At 43.2% G+C, this 23,744-nt stretch overlaps 2 protein-coding genes across 2 annotated transcripts; both read left to right on the top strand.

The window, feature by feature from the left end:
- The first annotated feature begins 272 nt into the window (after positions 1-272).
- LOC136647697 (acidic mammalian chitinase-like) lies at positions 273-6,602 on the top strand. Its single transcript, XM_066623391.1, has 11 exons — positions 273-297; positions 1,044-1,073; positions 1,199-1,400; positions 2,003-2,053; positions 3,487-3,652; positions 4,043-4,167; positions 4,276-4,399; positions 4,530-4,715; positions 5,319-5,438; positions 5,745-5,886; positions 6,334-6,602. Exons 1-11 carry the CDS (start codon positions 273-275, stop codon positions 6,600-6,602), a joined length of 1,440 nt encoding a protein of 479 aa, XP_066479488.1.
- Positions 6,603-13,780: 7,178 nt separating this feature from the next.
- LOC136647447 (acidic mammalian chitinase-like) lies at positions 13,781-23,274 on the top strand. The gene is made up of 11 exons (XM_066622979.1): positions 13,781-13,805; positions 14,581-14,610; positions 15,033-15,234; positions 16,473-16,529; positions 16,624-16,789; positions 17,478-17,602; positions 19,205-19,328; positions 19,452-19,637; positions 21,170-21,289; positions 21,390-21,531; positions 23,018-23,274. Exons 1-11 carry the CDS (start codon positions 13,781-13,783, stop codon positions 23,272-23,274), a joined length of 1,434 nt encoding a protein of 477 aa, XP_066479076.1.
- The last annotated feature ends 470 nt before the right edge of the window (positions 23,275-23,744 follow it).

Genomic DNA, 23,744 nt, shown 5'->3' with positions numbered 1-23,744 from the left:
GGTCTGGGATGTCAACACAACCCTTCTCTTTCAATGCATGCCTTCTTATCCCAAACTTAGTGGCGTATAAAAAAAATATTCCAAAGTGAAGATGAACAACAGCATAAATGCCTATTTCCGTTTTGGCTACTAACAATTATATATTAACTTTTTATTTAATTCTTGGGGTGGGGGCATCTAAAGTCACATGTATGTTCCGTAGGACGTAGGAACAGAAGTCATCCTATAAAAGGAAAGTAAAAAGTCTAGCAAGCTGGTACACTGGTATCAAAATGGGCAAACTTCTACTCCTGACTGGTGAGTATGAGCAATAGATTAACCTCCTTTGATTTCCAGTCCATTTTTCCATCAATCTCCTTGTTAGTCTTTGAATGTCTCCATAGATGTGCTCTATTCTGACATGGTTTATCGCCTCTGTTCCTTCTGCCCATACACTGCTGTAGGTTTCCTGACTTGAGTATATAATGCTTATTCTTTCCAAAATTCTAGAATTTGTTTCTAAAAAAGATAAGGACTTTTGCCATTCAATGAAACAGAGGTTCTAAGCAAAACTGCATATGTAGACTGCCTCTTGAGAGGTACATCCAAATTGTAAGAAAGGTTATGGAACAAATTTTGAAATTGCTTTCCGCTACATCCTTTTAAGGAACTGGGTGAGGATTTTTCAATTACTTATGTCTTCCTGTGTGGAGTTGAGCTGGATGAGTCACAATATCTTTTTCTATCACTCTGTGATGCTGGATAGTACTTATACACTATCTCAGCAAGCATGTATTCCCCAAAGGCTATTGCCTACTGCTCAAGGATCCCTGGGAACTGTAGTTCTGTGAGATGAACAAGGGATCTTTGAACAGAGCATTCTCAGCATCATTCACAACCTACAGTTCTCAGGATGCTGGTAGGGGAAGCCATGACATCGCTATAAAGCTGACATGTGTTTGCTGTAGTGTTGTTAGGCCAAGTGACATGTTGTGGTGGTGAACTGTCAGAAAAACACATACCTTGGTTTTGTGCTTGACTCACAATGCACTTCTCTTCCACAGGTCTGGCTTTCCTGCTGCATGTGCAGCTGGGTAAGTTCTAGCCTCTTTCTTTTTTATTAGAGCACATGAAAATTAACCCTTCATAGCAGCTTTTCAACAGCACTAGTTAATAATGAAGTGCATGTGTTGATTGACCCGTATCTTCCAACATGCAGGTGCACCTACCAATATTGTCTGTTACTTCACCAACTGGGCCCAGTACAGACCTGGAATTGCACGTTACATGCCCAAAGATCTTGACCCATGCCTATGTACTCATGTCATCTATGCCTTCGCTGGTATGGCAAACAACCAGATCCAAACCATTGAGTGGAACGATGTGGCTCTCTACAGTGGTATCAATGGACTCAAAAGCTAGTGAGAAGATTTGTATTTGCATACACTAAAAACCATGTTTGCATTTCCTGTTTAATATCAATGCTGTCTCTGTCTTCCAGTTTCTGCCCCATGTTAACAAATCATGTGATACAAGAAAGATGAGAAGTCAAGAGCACTTTTAGGGAGAGTTGCCATGTTCATACCTGAGAGGACACTTGTATTTTGAACAGTCCCATTCTTAACTAACTTTCTAGCAGCAATGCAGCCATACCAGCAGGGTGCATGCTGTATCCAGCAGTGGGGGGGGCATTCACGGAGGCCTCCTCAAGGTATCATTCCTCCCTTTCCTCAAGGCTGCATTACATCTGAATTGGAGCTGGATATTTGGTTTGTATGGGGCTCTACAGAAGAGAAAATTCTACTAGGTGCAGTGACTCCTCTCACTATTGAATCTTGATATTAAGTTTCCCTTTCTATGCAACTCTTAAAGGTTGCAGGCACCCCCTTAGCGTCTGTCAACCCTTCTTTTATAAATTTTACAGACATGTTGGTTTTACACAAAAAATAAATGATAGGCCACTTGTAACTGTTTGTACCTGGTTTGATGCTTTTTAAAGACCTTTCAAATAATTTGTTCACAGCAACTCTGACCTGAAAACACTGCTGTCTGTGGGAGGCGTCAGTGCCCAAAAGTAAGATAGTTTATTAGAATTCTGAATGACTTGTTTATAATTTAACACATCATTCAACTATACTGAACATTTACTGTTACATTACCTTGGCTGATAGGCTGGTACAACAGCTGAAGTCTGTTTTTCTGTCTACTAGATCTCTAAAAGAATGTCCCAGTTAAGAAAAAAGCTTCAGGCTCCTTTCATGCACACAAGTTACATTAACCTATGAAGATGTGTGTAAATTGCATGTGACAATGCACTTGTCATCCCACATCTCTTTTTTCACCCCAGGCATGCATCACGAAGCGGATTCCCTGCTTCTGATTCTAACTGCACAATGGGGCTAAAAAAAGGCACCCTCATGCATATGGGGTTTTTATTATTATGGAAGAAGCCTGGTATGTTGATAAGAATGGGCAGGCCAATCTTTATAACCAATTCAAAAGCAGCTTCAAGCAATACTGATAAATGTGGGCTTCCCATCACAATTTGGGGACTTTCAATGCAGTCACTAGGTAACTTGGATTTAAATCCTTATTCAATAACAGAACTCACTGGAGACACTGGGCAAGTCTCTCAGCCCAGCCTACCCCACAGGCTTGTTCTAAGGACCAAATAGGATAATTCCATTTTATACAAGCTTGACCTTCTTCAGAGAAGGGGATTGGGATACCAATGTGATAACTAATAAGTATACTTGAAAGGTTTGGGAAATGTAAACTGAAGAAATAAATAGGTTTAAGAAACCTCTCTTCATTTCCTTCCTAAATTGTGGATAGCATTGTATATTAGGTAACCAGACCACGCAAACCATGTTATGCAGTGGGCTAGATTTGTATGATGTACATGAAGCTTTTACTGATAAGTGACAATAGGATATTATCCTCTGTGTGTAGACCAGGGTCTCTGAGAGGAATTTTATCAGGGGGTACAAAGTTTCTTTTGGACCCTTTTGCAAAGGGGGAGGGGTGAAACAGAGCATGGAAGGGTGGTGATGGGCGAGCACAATGGGAGCAGGGAGGGGCAAAACAGGGTGGGGGATTTCTCCTTCATGGCAAACAGATCCACAAGCCAAGGAGCTACTGTAGCAGGCCAGTTTCCTCCCAGATTTGACACTGTGCTAAGAAGTGTCACGATTGCATTCCTCAGCCAAGCATATATGGCTTGCCAGTACCTGCAGCTGCAAGCTCATGGTAGTGCCCCAGTATCCCATGAGGGCAACAAGTCTGAATAGATAGGAAAATGTAAGATCCCAGGAAATCTCCAGGCCCCCATCCTTGGCTCCTGGGCCGCCTTTATGACCTTGGGCCCAGGTACAAATTACCCCCTTTACCCCCTCTCCTAGGCCCTGTTGTAGACAATCCAATAGCAGATAAATCTAATTATGCTACAAATCATTATGTTCATATGTGCAAACTTAACCATTTCTGAGCTTCTATTTTATCTTCCAGGTTTTCTGACATGGCTTCCTCTGCTCAGAACCGCCAGACCTTTATTCGGTCTGCTATCTCCTTTCTGCGCAAGTATGGCTTTGATGGGTTGGACATTGACTGGGAGTTCCCTGGCAAAGGAGATAGCCCTGCTGATACCCAACAGCTTTTCACAGTCTTGCTGCAGGTTTGGCTTAATAATTCACCTTTAGGTGACTGACACTACCTCTTAGTAATGGAGGAAGAGTTCTTCTGGAATTGTCCCCATTGCTATTATGGCCAGTATGTCAGTATGTCAACATTCCAATTCCTTTTTCAACTTTAATTTTTGGCATCTTCTAATTCTGTCACCTCACTGTGCTGCAAAAGTAAGGAATTTTCAATCTCGGTCACAGGGAAGGTTGTTCCAGTTAGTGAATTCTCAACTTATATTTAGAGGACCGGGGGGGGGGGGGGAGGACACACACAGAAATAAATACTTATAAAAAAGAAAACTAGTGAATAAAATGGCAGCTTTTGATTTCCTTCAAACTTTAGCTGAGAATATTTAGTGACAGTTTCTTTCTTGCACTCACAGGAAACGTATGAAGCTTTTGAGCAGGAGGCTTCTCAGACCAACAAGCCCAGGCTCCTGATCTCTGCAGCTGTGTCTGCCGGTGTAGGCACTATTGAAACTGCTTACCAAATCCCACAGATGTCTAAGTAAGTGGCACTTACGTACCACAACGTGTTTATTGCTTAGAAAGAGGGGGCTGATGTACAGGACTATTTGAGCATGCTATTTTTGGGTCACTTGCTTGTTTTCCAAAGGTACGTGGATCTGATCAATGTGATGACTTATGACCTCAGAGGACCCTGGGAAGGTTTCACAGGTGAGGACAGCCCACTGTATGCAGGACCCCAAGACCAAGGCTCCTATATTTACTTCAATGTGGTGAGTGACCTTGTAGAAATTTTCTTCATTTGTTTTCCATAATACTCTTCTTGTCCAGTTGCTGAATGAGCCAACATCACGATGACTTTTGAATCCCTTCCTGATGAGTTTGCAACATTCCCTCCACCAGGACTATGCCATGAACTACTGGAAAAAGAATGGTGCTCCAGCTGAGAAGCTGATGGTGGGCTTTGGAGCCTATGCCCAAACCTTTACTCTTACTAATCCCTCTAACCACGGTCTGAATGCCCCAACATCTGGACCAGGCAAGGCTGGACCCTACACTCAGGCAGCTGGGTCACTGGCATATTTTGAGGTAAAACAACCTGACCTAATTCTCAGTAAAAGTTTCACACCTGTTCATTCACATTGGAAAGCAGATGATGTATGGATTTAGTTGAATATTTAGTATGTTCATACTGAAAACCAGAGGGATTTAGTTGAATATTTAGTGATGTTTAAAATTATCTTTTCTATACACTGTTTTATTTTTGTACTTGGAGATTACACGTGCGAACCAAGATAAATTCTAATTCCTGATTCTGTTTGTATGTTTCATGCCTCTTCATTTGGGAGAGAAAGAAGTATGCTCCCTCCCTCTTTTATACTAGTGGGCAAAATTGGCCAATTCTGATATATTGACCTAGACATAGACATTGCTTTAGTTTTAGCAATATAAACCATTATTTGCACTGCTGCAGCAAATGTGGCTGGATGGAACAAGACTTGTGTGCAAATTTCCTCACAAAATTTTAAGGTCCACTATGATGCTCATGTTTCTTTGCTGCTCACAGCGGAATCAGTCTGTGCTACTGGTGGGAAGGTCAAAGTTAAAGACAGTCCAAAATAGCTGTGTTATCCTTATGTAGTAAGTAGTCAAACACTTTCATCAACCTAACAAAGGATTGTGGTTCCACAGGTCTGCGGTTTCTTGAAGGATGGTGCCACCGTTGTGTGGAACGCTCCTCAGGAAGTCCCTTATGCCTATCATGGAAATCAATGGATTGGCTATGACAACCCAAAAAGTTTTGCCATCAAGGTACACCTATTTTCTGCTTCTAATTTGTGCTCTTATTCTTGGCAGCAGATAGAGCAACATGCTTTTAAAGCGTATGGGGAAAGACTAAACCTGTATGGGGCTCTGCTGTCAATTACTTCGAACTTAGATGGGAATGCACAAAACTCCTTTTAATATCTATGTTTTGACTGTTAGCCTTCCAAGGTACTAGACTTCTAACTTGGGAGTGCAGAGTCAGGATGCTTATCCTTTCTCTTTGTGCTACAAGTCAAAGAATACACTGGAGTCTCTGAAATGTACACACTCTTGTTTATTATTAACTGTCAGGCTAAGTGGCTGCTGGAGAACAACTTTGGAGGCGCCATGGTCTGGACTATTGATATGGATGACTTCACTGGCACATTCTGTGGAGAAGGCAAATACCCTCTAATGAATGCCCTGAAATCTGCATTGGGAGTCACTACTCCAAGTGAGTAACAGACAGGTGTTCATAGAACAAAGCAAGGTGAATAGCAAGGGATTCCTTTCTTATGCCTGTCTCTGCCCTCTCAGGCTCCTGTGTCTTCAGGCACTTTTGCTGACCTGCTCTGACAACAATTCCTTTATGAGTGTCACCACCAGGACTTCTTCTTCACCACACCCCACTGAATCCAGTTCTCACAAATAGTGAATGTGACAGCTTTTTGCCTTTGCCAGCTTAATCCCTCATTGTGTCACTTTCTGCCAGTTTTCCAGCTTCAGCTTTGTCAAGAATGAGAATTTCCTCTCCGTTTCCTCACTTTCCCCACACTCTCTTCCCATACGTATATATTTCCCTTCCCAGAGAGTCCAACCAATTGCTACCTAATTTCCGAGTTCGCAAAACCTCCTCAGAGTCCTGGATTCTTCTAGGAAGATATAAGCCCGCTGAAGAAAGATGGTTCTGCTAACTCAATTCTCATCTTTCTTTCAGACTGCAAGGGCACCAGTTCTCAGGGGCAGCCACCTTCTTCTGGTGGCGGGAGCTCCGGCGGAAGTTCTAGTGGCAGCAGCGCCACCTTTTGCAATGGGAAAGCCAGTGGCCTCTACCCAGATCCCACTAACAAGAATAGCTTCTATCAGTGCGTGAACGGGAAGACCTACCTCCAAAATTGTCAGTCTGGTCTTGTCTTCGACTCCAGTTGCTCCTGCTGCAATTGGGCCTGAGGAGAACAGACCCTGAGCGCGCACACACTCCACTGCAATAAATGGAAAGGAAGGAGTTCATCATGACCAATAAAAATGCATGCGTTAAAACTCTGATCTGTCATTTCTTTCCCCAAATACACACACAGTCCATTGTCTGCACAAAGCAAATGAAACACGGCCATTATGATTTCTTCCCATGACACTATTTTTTTAAAGGTCCACAGTTCTGAGTTATGTATGACTTATTTGGACAACACAGAGATCGCTTTTCCACAAAAAGGGCACCAGTAGCGTTCAAGAACCATATAAAAAGTGTAACAATACAGAACAGGCAGCAAGAGCAAATGTTTGAGGGCGCAATCCTAGTCAACATTCCTGATTTAGCTGCAATGCAGCCCCAAGGTAAGATAACAAACATGCCCTTACCTTGAGCAGGCCCTCTTGACTGCCTTTCTACTGCAGGATGTAGTGCGTGTCCCATTGGCACGACTATGTCAGTACTGGAAAGATGGTTAGGATTGCACCTTAAGCCATTTCTGCCCAATGTTGCATTTATGCAAAAGGGACCAAATGTATACATTTTGCCTGTGGGCCAGGCAAAATTGAGTTAAACATCAAATCATAGCAAACCATAACAATAGTAACAGGTCTAATAAAACGTACAGAACTCACAGCTGTAATTTATTAGATTACACTACCTATTTGACCTACCATGCTGCACAACCTGTTGATTTACAGTCTGAATATGGACAAGACCTTCCAACAGCAAATCAAGCACACACTCTCTCCAAACACACACACACACACACACACACACACACACACACACACACACACACACACACGTGACAACAGCCAGCAAAGATAATCAGGAATTTAGGGGTGTCTGCACTGCATAACAGACTTGGATTCACAAAGGGAATGTCACCAAGCCAAGAGGCAGTTGGAAAATGGGATTTACCAGACCTTGGAAATGTAGTGTTGAGGTGCTGAAAGCATTTTAAGAATTCCTCAAGCTTTCTTCATGGTGCCCTCTTTCTCATCACATTCCACACTTACAGATTTCTTACAGGTGCCAGGTTGGTAAACTTCTGCTTTCTTACTGGACACAAATGAGAGTGTGCAGACAAGGAATCTAAACAGGTCCCTCTCCATCTTTCCCCAGTTTCTACTGGTCTAGAAAACCAGTAATTTGCTGGTCACAAATTGTGTGATGTGATGAAGGAACAAAAACAAAGAATTAGCCAATGAAAATTACACTGGCAAGGATGGGAGCAGTGGATGGTGGCACATGCTCGTGTCCCTCAAGGAGAGCGGCACGAGGAGAGTGGGAACTTCTTGCAGCCTTTCTCTAACTTGTAACACATTAATAGAAGCTGTTAACGATTGTAATCAAGTCACTCCTTAAGAGTTCCTGACATTCTGTTACAGGCGCTTTTTCCCAGGACAAGTAGCAGCAATGATCAGGATCACAGAGGACTAAACACCCCTTACATACTTACGAAGAGAGAGAGGGAAGGAGGGAGGGAGAGTCCCAATCTGCAAGGATACCAACTCCGCTGTTACTTACTGAATAAAAAATAAACAAGCTACCCTAAGTCATAGGCTTACAGTAACATATAGTTCTAGCTTTAATGGCATCCAACAACACCAGAATGGTCCTGATCCAATGAAAGCAGCCCCTAAAAACACCTGAGAAGGAAATCCCTCCCTCCCAGCTGCGAATGTATTGAGCCCTATGGAAAGCAAAACAGCCTCACATTTACTCGCATTTTGATAGATCAAACATAGAACACATTCGGGACTCACACTCGCGCGTCTGGTGACACAGAGTGACACACACTCTGACACACACACACACTCACAGTCGCGACACACTCGCGACTCACAGAGTTGCATTTACTTGCGGGTAGGCAGACGTGCCTTGGCTTGTGGAACTGGAGCTCAGTAAATGCTCCAGAAGGCAGCCCCCCCCCCCCACTAAAAAGGATCAAAACAGAGGCTTCAGCTGATCAGGTGAACTTAAGTTGTTAAATTGTCCTGGGTACTGGGTAGGGCTGAAAACCTTACTGGTTTTGGAGGGGGGGGGGGTGTTATTGCAGGCAGGCTACAGAGGAAATTCACTTAGTGGAACAGGGCTGGCTTCTGCTTATTTAATTATTTGTTTTACTTTAATTATTTCTACTTATTTATTTTAATTTGCCTGATGATGTCTCTTCCACCATGACATCACTTCTGGTGGGTCTTGGACAGATTGTCATTCTAAAAAGTGGGTCCCAGTGCAAAACTGCTGCAATAAGGTTTTAGAAAGTTGACACCCTGGGGGGTGTGACACCACTAGTGACCAAAATCACTAAAATCACAGTTTGGAGGAATAATACCATCATGTTATATATCAATCAATGCGTAATTTCATGCAGAATGTGTTCTATGTTTGTTCTATCAAAAGGTACAGCCACAAAACCAGTGGGAGCGGGGTGATGGTACATCACCATGCCCACCACCTGGGGTGTTGCCTACTGCATGGGGGGGGGGTGACATGCTGGCATCCCGTACCGGGTGACGCAAACCTTAGTGAGGCCACTGAAGGGGGTTAGGATTCAGCAGGCAGTGGCGCCAAACCCACCCCCTTCCTGAGCCCGATCCAGCTGCCCCCACCCCATCTGCTCCCTGTTTTGTCCACCCCTGCCACTAGATTATGTTTTAAGATAGAGTTTAAAAATATTAATGAAAAAATATTAAATACCTGACAAACTGTTATTGAAGATATTTCAATATTGCTGTTTGATTGGCGTCCTCACTTGCACTTGCATGTCCAGTAGCCCCGCCTCCAGTATTTCCATCAATTATCTAGACACCCATGGGTGCACGTGGGACAGGGTCAGGGCTGCTTGGGTCAGGGCTGCTTAGGGGAGGGGGTCAGGGTTGCATGGGAAAGGGGGTCAGGGCTGCTTGTGGGAAGGGGGTCAGGGTTGCATGGGGATCAGGGTTGCTTGTAGGAAGGCGGGTCAGGGTTACATGGGGTCAGGACTGCTTGTGGGAAGGGGGTCAGGTTTTCATGGGGGTCAGGGCTGCTTGTGGAATGGGGGGTCAGGGTTGCATGGGAGAGGGGGTCAGGGCTGCTTGGGGGCCAGGGCTCCACAGGGGTCAGGGTTGCATGGGAGAGCAGGTCAGAGCTCCATGGGGTCAGGGCTGCTTGTGGGAAGGGGGGTAGTAAAACACGACACCACTAATTGCATCACCTTTGTGTACATCACCTGGTATGTATTTCTACTAGCACTTGCAGCAAGAAGGCAGCCCTGGCACAGGCACTTCTCACAACAGAAGGAAAATATCATGATCAGCTACACACACACACACACTCACATGTTACAGTGGCAGGATGGCATTAAGATCACACTTGAGAAAACATTTTATATTAAGGAAGAGGTTAGCCTTCTGAATGAAAAGGATCCACAGTTTAACATGGCAGAATACATCATTCTAATCCAGTGATTTTTCTACCTTTTTCATCTCACTACACACGGGCAAGGCACTAAAATCAAGGCACACAATCAGTTTTTTGACAACTGACAAGGCACACCGGTGCTGTCAATAGGGGCTCACATCCCCCAATGGTCCTCCTGATAAATAACCATCTCCCAAATTTCCCATGGCACACCTGGGGACCATTCGCGGCACAACCAGTGTGGCACAGTGGTTGAAAATGGCTGTTCTAACCAATGCATAGATTCAAGGGGAAAGATCTGACTTGCAGTATGAAACCTCTTGATACTTAAAATGTGTCTGTAGGAGATCATTTGAGGTTGCATCAGCTATCAGACTAATGCCTGATAATTTGTTTCTCTGCCACCATTATTCAGGGCAAGCTTTTCCCTAACTGCAGTTTTAGAGGCAGATCGCCTCCTTGATATTTTGCAAAAGGGCAATGGTTTGAGGCTGCAACCCTATACACACTTACCTGAGAATAAGAACCACCGACTATAATGGGTCTTGCTTCTGAATTGACATGCATAGGACTGGGCTCTAAATGAGCTGATGGCAACCTTAAACATACAGAAAAGAACCCGAGGCAGAGCCACAATCCAGGCAATCAGTCCGAGTTTGCTACCTTAAGCCTTCAAAAGGGGGGAGAAGAGACTTTTTTAAAACTTATGTTGAAAAGGAAGCAGAATAATGCACAGAAAATTCATTATTGGGGGGGGGGAACCTTATCAGTACAATACCTGGACTGCAAGTACTAAGTGTAGGAGATCCACTGTCCAATGACGCCCTTTCAAGGCAGGTTTTTGTGGCTAGAGAAAGTGCAGCCCTCCACATGGCCACAGGAGCAGGGTTGCCCACTTCACCCTCCCCCCACACGCTCAGAGAAAACTGCGCATTCATACAGTCGTGTAGCTAAAGGCGGGGGCAAAGCACTAAGTTTTGCAGGGAGCCTCACTGCAGCGAGCAAGCCGCCCCTCCCCTCTCCTTCCAGGCGGGGAAGCTGCTTCAGTTTGCTCCGAAGGGGAAAGGGCCCCTTGCACGCTGCGGTGAGGCTCCCTGCAAAACTTAGTGCTTTGCCACCCCTTCTAGCTACGCCACTGCCTTTACAGCCCGGCCCGTGGAAACCGCTCCAACCAAAAGGTTTGCGCATCACGTGACACCTTGGCACTGCTTTCCTCCCGGGGAAGAGAATGAACTTCCCTCCCAGGATCGGGGCCGCACGTTTGCCTGTTCCGCCGGTTTCCCTTCATATCGCTCCGAGGATGGCTGGGCTGAGGAACCCCTCGCCCGACCCCGATCTCGGCGCTGTAACCCGGGGGAGCTGCTGCTGCTCTCAGGGTCACCCATATCAGCCTTGCTTGGAACTGCTTCGCTCTGTTCTGGAAACTAGGAGCCCACACCTAGTCATGTCTACTCAGAAGTAAATCCCACTGCAGTAAATGGGGCTTACTCCCAGGAAAGTTTGCATAGGATTGCTCCTACAAAGCCCAATCCTATGTTCTTCTACTCAGAAGTAAATTCAATTGCAGCCAGTGGGGCCTACTCCCAGGAAAGTGTGAATAGGATTGCTCCCTAATCCTATGCACATCTACTCAGAAGTAAATCCCACTGTAGTCAATGGGGCTTACTCCCAGGAAAGTGTGGATAGGGTTGAAGCCCAAGGCTGCAATCCTAGCCACAATTACCCAGGAGTAAGCCCCACTGACTATAACAGGACTTACTTCTGAGTAGACGTGCATGGGCTTGTGCTGTAACCCCGCAGCAGCACCTCCAGGGAGGGATGCGGGGTCTGCATCCGTCCGCCAGGGAAGAGGCTCATGGGAATGCAGCTCCGCGGAGTCTGGTGGAGCGACAAGCACCGGACACCCCCCTGCCCTGGGAGCTCACCCGGGATCAGGCTGGCTGGCCGGCCAGGGCTAAGCACTGGCGTTTCCTTCCCAGACACACGCAAAGCACTCCTCCTTCACCCGCCCGCCCACTCGCTCTGCAGCTGCGGTGCGGTGCACTCCCTAGCACCAGGCGCTCAGCTGCAGGCAATCGGGCGCTGGCATGAGGCCACCTGGTGTGGAGCAGGAATGGTTCGCAGAAGCCAAACCTATATTAGGTAGGGGTTCTACAGAACCGGTGCGAACCGGCTGAATCCCACCACTGGGTCCAGCCTACTTAAACACAGATTTTTTTATACACGAATTTGATTCAACATGAATGGCCCCTGCAAATGAGAAGGAATGTGCTGATCCCTGGAGAAGGGGGAAAATGCAAACCTTTAAAATCAGTTTTAAAAACTGAACAGTCCTTTAACAGTAGCCTCTTTAATGAGAGAGAGAGAGGGGGCAGCTGGTTGACAGTTCATCAATCCTTCTCTCTCCAGGCGACCCCTCCCTTCCCCCTGAGCAGTGAAAGAAAGGTGATCCCTTTGCATTAGTGAAGGGAGGGGCTGAGTGTAAGCTCTCAGCTCTTTGTAAGCTCTTGGAGGAGAACTGATTGATGGATTTTCTTGTTAAATACTCTTATCTTACATCACAAAGGTCAGCAAGGCTGTTTTTAAATCACTGGAGCAAAGAAACTTTGTTTTTTAAACTGATTTGCTATAGTGCATTTTTTGTCATCCATGTGAGTGCTTGGAAAGAACCCACGCGAATAATTAGTCTCAACCTGTACTAATAGAGAATCACTATTTGACAGTATTTATTTTTTTAGTTGGTTGATAATTAAGAGATTTCATGTTTGACTTCTGCCAGAATCAGGAGAGAGGTGCGCTAAGTTTAACGTATTGTGCCATGCCTAGGCCAAAGTAGGAAATAGTATTCCATTCAAATAGAAAATCCCCAGATTTCTATCCTAAGTGCACCCTATCTAATTCTGTAATCCCAAGAAAGGAGAAGAATTTAGGCTGCAATCCTAACCACACTTTCCTGAGAGTAACATAATAGGACTTACTTCTGAGTAGACCTGGTTAGGACTGTGCCCTTAGTTGGGAGATCCCATAAGGCAAAGATGACCCCATAACAAGAAATTGTGTTCCAGTCGGGAGATTCTGATGCAGCCACTTCAAAGAACCAATACATGGTACAAATGCAACATATATGGCTTTGAGCATGGAGAACATCGTCTGGAGAAGAAATTGTTCATGATCCACGTAAGAGATCAAGAAGTTTAGCAATAATGAGAATCAGATTTGTAAGTGCTATTTTCCTAATCATGGAACTGATAACAATATTTCTGTCCTTATCCCACATTCAAGAGGAAGGTGCCCCCTGTCTCTTGTTGCATTCCTATTTTTGGAGGAAGGACAAGTTGCTGTAGCCAACAGTTGAAACAGGTTATATAACTGTTTCTGTCCTTCATCTACAAGTACAATCAAAATGTAAACTGAGATAGTCAATACACAGCACTGATATCTATGTGTAATCTGCCAATCAAGAGGACTATAGCATTGTAATCTATCATTATAATCTATTCTGCCAGGAGTTCAAAAGTACCTGCAAAATAAATGTATTGATAGCCATGTTTTCTTAAAGTCATGGTTTTGGATGGTACCATTGTTCTGCACATGTCTTGGAATCTGTTGCGTGCTGCTAGTTTTAACAGTGTGTCACTATCAGCAATGTAATCAGTCAATTAACCAAAGATACTGAATGGGTAGAAGGGTAAATACAAAAAGAGTATAAAAGAGAATGAAAATCAATGGGAGCTCAGTACAGAGAAAGATGGCCAAGCTGATCCTTCTTACCGGTAAGTACAGCTTTGGAACTTTCTATATTCCACTTATTTTCTCAATTAGGTCAATCTACAATCCAAACTCTCTACTGTTTCCTAAGTATTCTAGTATTTAAAAGAGACTGACATACATTTAACTGAATATTTTACTAAACCGTTGAAATTATAATCCTATACACAACTACCAGGGAGTAAATAGTCTCACTGAACTCAGTCAGGCTTACATTTCTAGAAATGAAGTCAATGGCATCTTTGGCATAGGCATGCTAGAAACAACTAAATTATTTATGCTCCAAATAGCTTCGATGGTGTGAATACTCCCCTTTACAAATCCTCTGACAATTCAACCAGTTCATACACTGATTTTCAAAAAGAAATCTGAACCATGCAATTACCTGGGCCAATCAAGGCAATGATGGACAATCTGTGGTTCATTAGGATTCTATGTGTGGTCCGCAATATATTTTGTATACTGTTGCCCATATGCATGATTGCCAGGTTCCCCCACCCCCATGTTATTTATGGAGTCATGGTGAGTGCACATGCCTGACTTCAATATTATGGACTGCTGTGGTAAAGGAGGGCCATTCACGTGGCCCACTCAATCGTCTAGGTGGCTGGTTATAGCTCTAAGTCTGTATGTACTCCAAAGAAATTGTTTTTGCCACTTTGAGACAAAAGAGTAAGATAATAAAAGAATAAAATGTATGTTATTATCTATTAAGAGTACCCATTGATGTACATAAATATTAGGTTTTTATATACCAATTATTTTCTTGTTCATTTGCAGGTTTGGTGCTCCTGCTGAATGCACAAATAGGTAAGAATTTCAGCTCTTAACACGTATGCACAAGTCTTGAGCACGCTGAAAGAAAAAGACGGAAGTCAAATATAATTGGCATTGTTATCTTCCTTTATAGTATGTGAGCCTAGGCATGTTTACTTAGAAGTAAGTTCCACTAATCATTTGGAACTTACTAATTACTTTAATTATAATTATACTAATTATTCTAATTATTACTAGTCACTAATTATTATTATTATACTTTGAGAGCAATAGCAGCTGTGGAGACAATTTCTGGCAGGAAAGCATCTCTGGATGCTTTCTGGATTGTCTGAATAAGGGATCCCTTTGTTGCTTTTTTTTTAGAATTATATATCATCAGTTAAGCTACTTCCCCACCCCAACTCCATCTCTAGCTATTTCAAACTTCACATAACATCTTCAATTATTCTTGCTAGGCTCTGCCTATGTGCTATCATGCTACTTCACCAACTGGGGCCAATACAGACCAGGCCTTGGGCGCTACAAGCCTGACAACATTGACCCTTGCCTTTGTACTCACCTGATCTATGCCTTTGCTGGGATGACCAACAATGAGATTGCCACCATTGAATGGAATGATGTCACTCTTTATCAATCTTTCAATGGCTTGAAAAACCAGTAAGTATCCATGAATATGGTAGCCCCTCCCAGACTCTGCCTTTTCTAATGTGCTGGTAAGTCACATACCATATTTTCTTCTGTCAGAAGAAATCTGACAGATTTCAGAAGAAGACTGTCAGAATCTCCAGATGCACTTATGCACAGCTAAGTATATGGGGGCCAATCTCCTTTCTTGGGCTGAATTTCAAGACTACTTCCCATTATTGTTCCAGTCTTTTATATCACACAGCCCTTGGGTGACTCATAATATCGCAGCCCTTATTATGGGAACAGATTGATGAGAAACTTATGAGATGCGCATACGCAAAAAACACTCACCACATCAGAGGTTCCTTGATTATCTTCTTGTGGTGAAGCAACTGCACAACTGTTTCACCACAGGGTTCAGCAACCACAATAATTCATCTTGGATGACTGACCAATCCGATACATGTCTATGCAGAAGTGTATCCCATTTTGCTCAATGACAGTAACTCCCAGGTAAAATAGCTTAGGATTGCAGCCTGTGTGAATTCAACCTCCTAACTGGACGCAGCACAACTCATCATCCTCCCTGCATTCTTCCATACTTATGCACACTCATCTGATCCTCAGAGAATATATATTTTACCATTTTACCATAAAAGGCTGTCGCATACTCCAGTTCATTGTAACCTCGCTGAATACAGGTATAACCTAATTATCCACAGATTTTTTTATCTCAATGAGATGAGAAGGGTCCTTTAATGAGGGTCCTCAATGAGATGAGAAGTGAAACCTTTCTAAGCGCCTGGAGAGAGGTTGATTGATGGATTGTCTGCCTAATGACTCTGTCTTACATCACAAAGGCAAACAAGGCTGTTTTTAAATTGCCTACAAAAGGGACATTGTTTTTTAAATGGATTTGCTTTAATGCGATTTTTGCCATCCAGGTGAGTTCTGAAAACGGAATCCTCGCAAATAACGAGATTCAACCTGTATGCTGCTATATGTACACAACAAAGGAATAAGAATATGGAGTACAGAACTTACAGCTAGGCCACTCGCTCCCTAAACTGCTATACAGCATTGAAAACCAAGAATAAAAACAAAATTCATTCTAGAGTAATTAATGGATCATTGATCATGGGGATGTGGTTTAAGATTATGGAAACAGACATATTTTATCTAGAGATGGATAGTGCAAACTACTCCTTGGGTTTCCTTGTTCCAGAAACAGACTAGAATATTGATCTCTATAATCTCTTCCATCATAGGAATGGAGAACTGAAGACTCTTCTGGCAATTGGAGGCTGGAACTTTGGAACAGCTAAGTATGAATCATTTTTATAGTAGACCATCCTATTACGGCAGAAAAGCATGCATGTAGCAGGTTTGTGATTCTCTTTGTGACTCTCTTTTCTTCAGGTTCACTGCAATGGTTGCCACTCCTGAGACCCGCCAAACCTTCATCAACTCTGTCATCAAGTTCTTGCGCCAGTATGAATTTGATGGGCTGGACTTTGACTGGGAATACCCTGGCTCTAGAGGCAGCACTCCTCAGGACAAGGCCCTCTTCACTGTTCTGGTTAAGGTAAGCCATTGATTAGAATGTTCACCTTGCTCGACTTTCCCAACACCCAGAGATGCGCAGGCAGGGCAGACTTAATAAGCCAGTGGTTGTTCCCTCTGGCCATTGGTCTCTGAAATACAGGAAAGGAAGCCCTATCAGCGCAGTGGCTGGGTGGGTGCTAACTGGCCCACTGATTCCACCAGGAGATGAGCACCAACAACTTCCAGTCTCCCATTGACACAACTGTAAAATTTTTATGCAAACTGTAAGAGGGTAGAATTGTGCTCCTATGAAATGAAAGTTTTGGCTTTTATTGGGGGTGGGGTTCAACTTTTTTAACATTCTTAATTTTATCAATTTTGCGTATATTCCTTCATATATCACAAAGCAAGGAGATCTGCTCTTATATAACCTTACATCAATGCAACAATTTAATATAATCAATGAGTGACTGTGCTGATTTGCAAAAAATTGAGTCCAGTCAGAATAGCAGAAAGCATTGAACACTCATGTTTTATGTTATTACGTAGTAATGAAGATACTTCTAAGAAAAATTTAAAAGTTTTCAGAGGGTGTAGGAATGTCTAGCATGATGACAGCTTTCTTTTGCAACAGACACCATCAATGATGAAGCATCTGTTTGCCCAGTTCATATAGATAGTGATGAAGCCAGCTCTGAGCTCTGCCTGAATTTGTATTTACCTTACAGGAAATGCTGGCAGCCTTTGAGCAGGAGGCCAAACAAGTGAACAGACCCAGGCTCATGGTCACTGCAGCTGTGGCTGCTGGACTTTCCAATATTGAGTCGGGCTATCAAATTTCTGAGCTTGGCCAGTAAGTACAATTATTTCAGATGGTTGGGCTCTCTCTTCTTTCTTTATCAACATCCCATAACCTTGTGCTTAATTTACTATTAACCACATGATGTTCCACATTGCTGTTTGTCAGCTATATGTGGGCTCTGCACTAATATCAATTCAAACTGGTAGATCTGCACTGGTGAAATTATGGTGCCAGCATCTACACTGGAATTGATATTAGCGCTGGGCTTTGTAACAGAGCATCATTGCTAGTTTTAGGTATGCCATGTATCTTCCTTGCAACCCTTCTTAGCTGCTGTAGGTGGGGGGGGGGTGTAGGGCAAACACACATGCTATTTCCTCTGTTCATTAGCTCAGAAACACACTGAAACATTGGTAGTTTATGAATAGTTGTTCAGAAGGATAAATCTGATCTCTGATCTCTAAATCTGATCTGTAATAGATCTCTAAATCTATTCTCTAAGCAGAATATAAATTCTGATTATATAAAAGGTGTCATATAATCTTTTATATGATTACCCCTGCTAAATGGGTAAGAGGCTCTTTTTCAAGTGGGTGCTCCTCTTTTTAGCAGGGGGAGAGTAACTGGCCCATCTCACCCCAGCACTGTCTTTTCTACTGGTGTTTTGCATCTTTTCAGATTGTGAGCCCTTTTGGGACAGGGAGCCATTAGTCATTTGATTTTTCTCTGTAAACCGCTTTGTGAACTTTAGTTGGAAAGCGGTATATAAATATTATTATTTAATATTATTATTTATAATATAAATATAATATATTATATTATATAAATATTATTATTATTTAATATTATAATAATATTATAATAATATTATATTATAATAATATAATATTATATTATAAATATTATTATTTATAATATTATTATTATTAATAATAATAATAGCAAGCAGAATCACAATAACTAAATTTTGATGAGCAACCTGAGCCTGTAGAGGGTGTATGCTATGATGCCAAATGTATGGCTCTAATTATGCATCAAATGCTGTCATATATAACAGAGTAGGTCTTCCAATTGATAGTGGACTGTAGAAGCCAGGCAACACTATGCCTGGTAATAGGACAGAATATTTGCTCAACCTCCATCAGCTTTACACTGGCAGCGGTGTTGACTTCTGCCACCACCCCACACTTACCTCTGCTGCTGTCTCTTCCCCAGCTGACTCCTTCTGTCCACATCGCCAATTTGTCCTGCTGCCCTTTTCAAAGCCTGGGGGCAGCAGTGGAGGTAAATGCTAACACCCACACAGAAATGGTGGGGGTGGGGGTTGAGCAAGTGTACCATCCACTCCCCTAAATCAGTCAAGATGGCAGGGGACCAGCAAGCATGATGCACTCTGAGTGTCAAAATAGATTTTAAACATTAAAAATGGAGAGGTCAAGCTCAGGCACCACAGAGGTTTGGGCCAGGCCTGATATATGGTCAGAAAATATAAATGTGACGATAGAGAGAGAATGCTGCCCAAGAGAGAAAAACAAATATCAGGAGAGATGTTGCCTACTGAAAATGGGAGCTCAAAAGCCTTAATTGTGTAGAGTCTGTACTGTGCAGTGCTTGTTGTTGCATTTGCTACAGATGCATTTAATCTCCCCACAGGTATCTAGACTATTTCCATGTGATGACCTATGACTTCCATGGCTCCTGGGAGGGTTACACAGGAGAGAACAGCCCCCTGTACAAAGGTCCTGCTGACACCGGTAGCAATGTCTACTTCAATATTGTAAGTACTGTACACTGTGAAAGTATATAGCAAATCTGCCATGAAATTGTGTTTTAAAACTGCAGCAATGGAAAAGTCAATGTTTTACGTCAAAACAGAATAGCACATCTCTTCTCTCTGTAGGACTATGCCATGAACTACTGGAAGAACAATGGCGCCCCAGCTGAAAAACTCATTGTTGGATTCCCAACCTATGGACACACCTTCATCCTCAGCAACCCATCTAATACTGCCGTTGGTGCTCCCACATCTGGGGCAGGGCCTGCTGGACCTTACACAAGACAGGCTGGCTTCTGGGCTTACTATGAGGTTTGTACACTCCTCATTCATATCACAGAACTCAGTTTAAGACACAATATTCAGATAGCCAACCATCCATTCTTATATTGAAGATCATTCAAAAACATTCTATTTGAGTAATTGTTAAGAATGAATGAATGAATTTCTCAGCATTGTCTTCCTTTCATGAAAAGGGCACAAATTAAAAGGTTGTGTCACAAGATATAGTTTTTTGGTGGCACAGATTTTTTCCCCTATAAAAAAAGACCACACACATTACCTGAACATCAATGGAAGAGAAATAATGCGCATTCCTTATGCATATAAGTGCTCCAAAGCAATACTTTGCTAGATTAAAGAATCTTGCATAGTGCGTATGTTTCTAATAAATTACTCTGTGTTCAGTAAAATCATTTTATATCATAATAATTGAAAGCATTTCTTCATATTATTTAACTAACAGTCCAAGCTTAACTAAATTGCCCTTGGCCAATGCAGCCATGCCAACGGAGTGCACTCTGCATACTATGGGGAAGGGGCAGTAGGAGAAGTGTCCTTATGGTAAGGGATTGAAAGTTCCCTTACTCTGGGGCAAGCTTCTACTGCCCAAAAGGGTCTCCTCAGATCTCTGCTAGGCATTTTATTGGCACAGACCCAAGGAGAATAAGGAAAAGGAAGAGGAGAGGGAAAGGAATGCCAATGCTGCCAGGATCCACCCCTCCTCCCCCCATTCTGCCTCCCACCCGCCCCCTGCTGCCCAGACACTTCCTTAGTGCTCCCACTCCCTGCCTCATTCCTTCTACTGCCCACCTCCCAGGCCAGCTTAGCTGCCCTCCCACGGGTAGCCAGTAGCAACAGCAGGCTACCAACACCACCACCATTTGCAGAGGCTGTTCCAAAATGGCCACCATTGGAACCCTGCATGTGCTGCCGTATTGCCATTTATAGCAGTGAAAGCTCTGCTCTGCATTTAACTTAAGCTAAATAGATGAGTCAAATCAAGAGAACTTGTGCAACAAGAATATCCAATTGATCTGCACAACCAGATTCCTTCAAATGGCTTGGAAGAGATCATCAGCCTTCACATAAAAGGGAATATGCAATTTCCTTCAGACTAGGCCAGGGACATAAAAATGTTTACTAAACTTGGGAACCAGGGAGGAGGAGGAATCTACACCAGCAAACCAGGTACTGGTTTCCAGGTCTAGTTTTGTAAGCACCACTGATTACTGGACACCTGGGTTTTTGCATCTTTGTTCAAGGTTATGTTGATGTGGAATAATGTACTTGATGTGGTTTGGAGCAAAAATGGATTTCAGGTTCAGATAATGATTTTCGCTGTACATCCAATAAGGTCCTGTGTAATTAAACAAAATACATATCATGTCTCTCTTTTGTCCTGATCCAAAGAGGACACGCTAGCTTGTTACACAGGGTTTATAAAATCCCTGCGCTCTAGCACGATATGTACAATTTGCACCTTGAGAACTGGAACCAAGAAAGGGAGCCTTAAATGATATAAAAGTTAACTCTCTGTTTTTGCTTGTTTTTTCCTGGCTTAGATCTGCACTTTCCTGAATAATGGAGCTACCCAAGTCTGGGATGCCCCTCAAGACGTGCCCTATGCCTACAAAGGGAATGAGTGGCTTGGGTATGACAACATCAAAAGCTTCCAGATCAAGGTATGAAAGAAACTGCTGATGTACCAAAGTTGTAAAATATGGATTCGCATTCTTCAGTGGAATGTAGATGGATTTCACCTTCTTTCTTGGCACCTTACAGGCTGAGTGGCTGAAACAGAACAACTTTGGAGGTGCGATGGTTTGGTCCCTTGACTTGGATGACTTCACTGGCACTTTCTGCAACCAGGGCAAATATCCATTGATCACCACCCTAAAGAATGCTCTTGGACTGCAGAGTGCTAGTAAGTAGTAGCAACAAGGACAACTCTTTGTGAACAATCAAAGTTCTAGCAACCACCATATTCTCTTGAATAGACAAAGCTGTGATGCATGGGCATACCCCTATGACTTTGACCCGTACATTTCTTTTTTTAACAAATCTTCAAATGGAGGTCCCAAGGTCAGTTGAGTGTAAGATATTGACTAGGGCGTTGGTTTCCAGTGGGTCAGGACCCACTGGTGGGCCGTGAACTGTTTTTGGTGGGTTGCCCAAAGGTGATGGAAAGATCAGTTAACTAATTGCCTCAAGCCCTGAGGCTATTCAAAAATCAGATACTGTAGCTGCTAATTACTCTGCAAAGAGCTCAGCTCCTGCAGTTTGCAAGCTTGCGTAAATATAAGGAGATAAACATCTGAGGGCCTTAGGAGTGGACCTCAACAAGTGGGAAACCCTGGCCTCTGAGCACCCCGCTTGGAGGCAGGCTGTGCGGCATGGCCTTTCCCAGTTTGAAGAGACACTTTGCCAACAGTCTGAGGCTAAGAGGCAAAGAAGGAAGGCCCATAGCCAGGGAGACAGACCAGGGACAGACTGCACTTGCTCCCAGTGTGGAAGGGATTGTCACTCCCGAATTGGCCTTTTCAGCCACACTAGACAATGTTCCAGAACCACCTTTCAGAGAGCGATACCATAGTCTCTCGAGACTGAAGGTTGTCTACAACTCAAAAATATCTGAGGACCAAATCCTATCCAACTTTCCAGCACTGGTGCAGCTGTGCCAATGAGGCACGTGCTGCATCCAGTAGTAGGGAAACAGTCACAGAGGCCTCCTCTAGGTAAGGTGACATTTGTTCCCTTTCCTCAGGGCTGCATTGCAGCTGCACTGGTACTAGAAAGTTGATAGAATTGGGCCCTGAGGGTCTTTCTTCTGGTTATTATTACTTACAGATTTTTTTTTTCCTTTCAAGATCTCCTTTTTAAAAAGTCTGGTAAACCTAAGTGGGCCCTGATAGAGTGTCGTTTTAAAAAGTGGGTCCTGGTGCTAAAAGTTTGGGAACCACTGACTTTGGGCCTAGTCAGATGTGCACTTAATTGTTCAACTAGGCCAGATGATGGGTTTGTTTTAGGAGTAAATAGTAGGTGGAGGCCACAAAATGGAGTGAAACTGTGGCGAATGGGGAGGGCTAAGTAGTTTGTCCCTGCTACAGTTTTGAGCCCAATGCTTTCCTGCATGCTATTTTTAAATGAAAGAAAGCTTCCATTGGCTTTCATTTCCCCTAGAATTACCCATGTCAATGACAGAATTGGGATGGGAAAGAGAACATTTAACTCCATCAAAATCAATAGGATTTATGTCAGAGAAAATATCTTTAGGATGAGACCGACAGAGTGAAATATACCATTTTTTCCTCTTTTTTAAGGGTTAACATGTCACTGCCACTACCAAATTCTCTTTACTGGGGTATTTTAGAAAGGAAGGAAACTAACATAGTTTTCTGCTTCTCTTCCAGGTTGCAAAGCCCCTTCCAAGCCCATTGGTCCAATCACAGCACCCCCCAGTAGTGGAGGTGGAAGTGGCAGCGGAAGTTCTGGAAGTGGCAGTAGTTCAGGAGGCAGTGGGTTCTGTGCAGGAAAAGCTGGAGGCCTATATCCAGACCCATCAGACAAGAACGGCTTCTACAACTGTGTGAATGGGAGGACCTTCCTACAACACTGCCAGGCTGGACTTGTCTTTGACACCAGCTGCTCCTGCTGCAACTGGGCATAAAGAGATCAGGATCACAGTCAATCTGACCAAAATTCCTCATAGCTGCAAAATGAAATAAAATTTAGCAAAACAATGACTGCTTCCTTCATGAAAGATGAGTTCTTTTTACACACTAATGCATAAACTGAGTCAGTGGAAAAGATCACAGACCATGAATTGTAACTTAAATGCAACAGTGTATTGATTTATGGGAGAGCCAGCAAAGCATATGCAATTATGGACCACAGAACACTACTACTAAACAAAAGTGAAACTGACAAAGCAATCAACATAAAGTAATAATACAGGTTGAAACTAATTATTCGCATGGGTTCCGTTCCAAACACTCACTGGGTGGCAAAAAACGCGCTATAGCAAATCAATTTAAAAAACAAAGTTTCTTTGCTCCAGTGATTTAAAAACAGCCTTGCTGACCTTTGTGATGTAAGATAAGAGGCATTAAGAAGACAGCACTTAGAAAGGCACTTCAC

Source organism: Tiliqua scincoides, chromosome 4 (assembly GCF_035046505.1).
Source record: "Tiliqua scincoides isolate rTilSci1 chromosome 4, rTilSci1.hap2, whole genome shotgun sequence".
Lineage (NCBI taxonomy): Eukaryota > Metazoa > Chordata > Lepidosauria > Squamata > Scincidae > Tiliqua > Tiliqua scincoides.
This window is presented reverse-complemented; position numbering and strand designations above follow the sequence as displayed.

Coding starts and splice junctions, on each gene's coding strand:
- LOC136647697 (XM_066623391.1), top strand. CDS start 273: ATGGGCAAACTTCTACTCCTGACTG. Junction 298..1,043: donor CAAACTTCTACTCCTGACTG/GTGAGTATGAGC, acceptor TCTCTTCCACAG/GTCTGGCTTTCCTGCTGCAT. Junction 1,401..2,002: donor ATCAATGGACTCAAAAGCTA/GTGAGAAGATTT, acceptor ATTTGTTCACAG/CAACTCTGACCTGAAAACAC.
- LOC136647447 (XM_066622979.1), top strand. CDS start 13,781: ATGGCCAAGCTGATCCTTCTTACCG. Junction 17,603..19,204: donor CAAATTTCTGAGCTTGGCCA/GTAAGTACAATT, acceptor ATCTCCCCACAG/GTATCTAGACTATTTCCATG. Junction 19,329..19,451: donor GCAATGTCTACTTCAATATT/GTAAGTACTGTA, acceptor TTCTCTCTGTAG/GACTATGCCATGAACTACTG.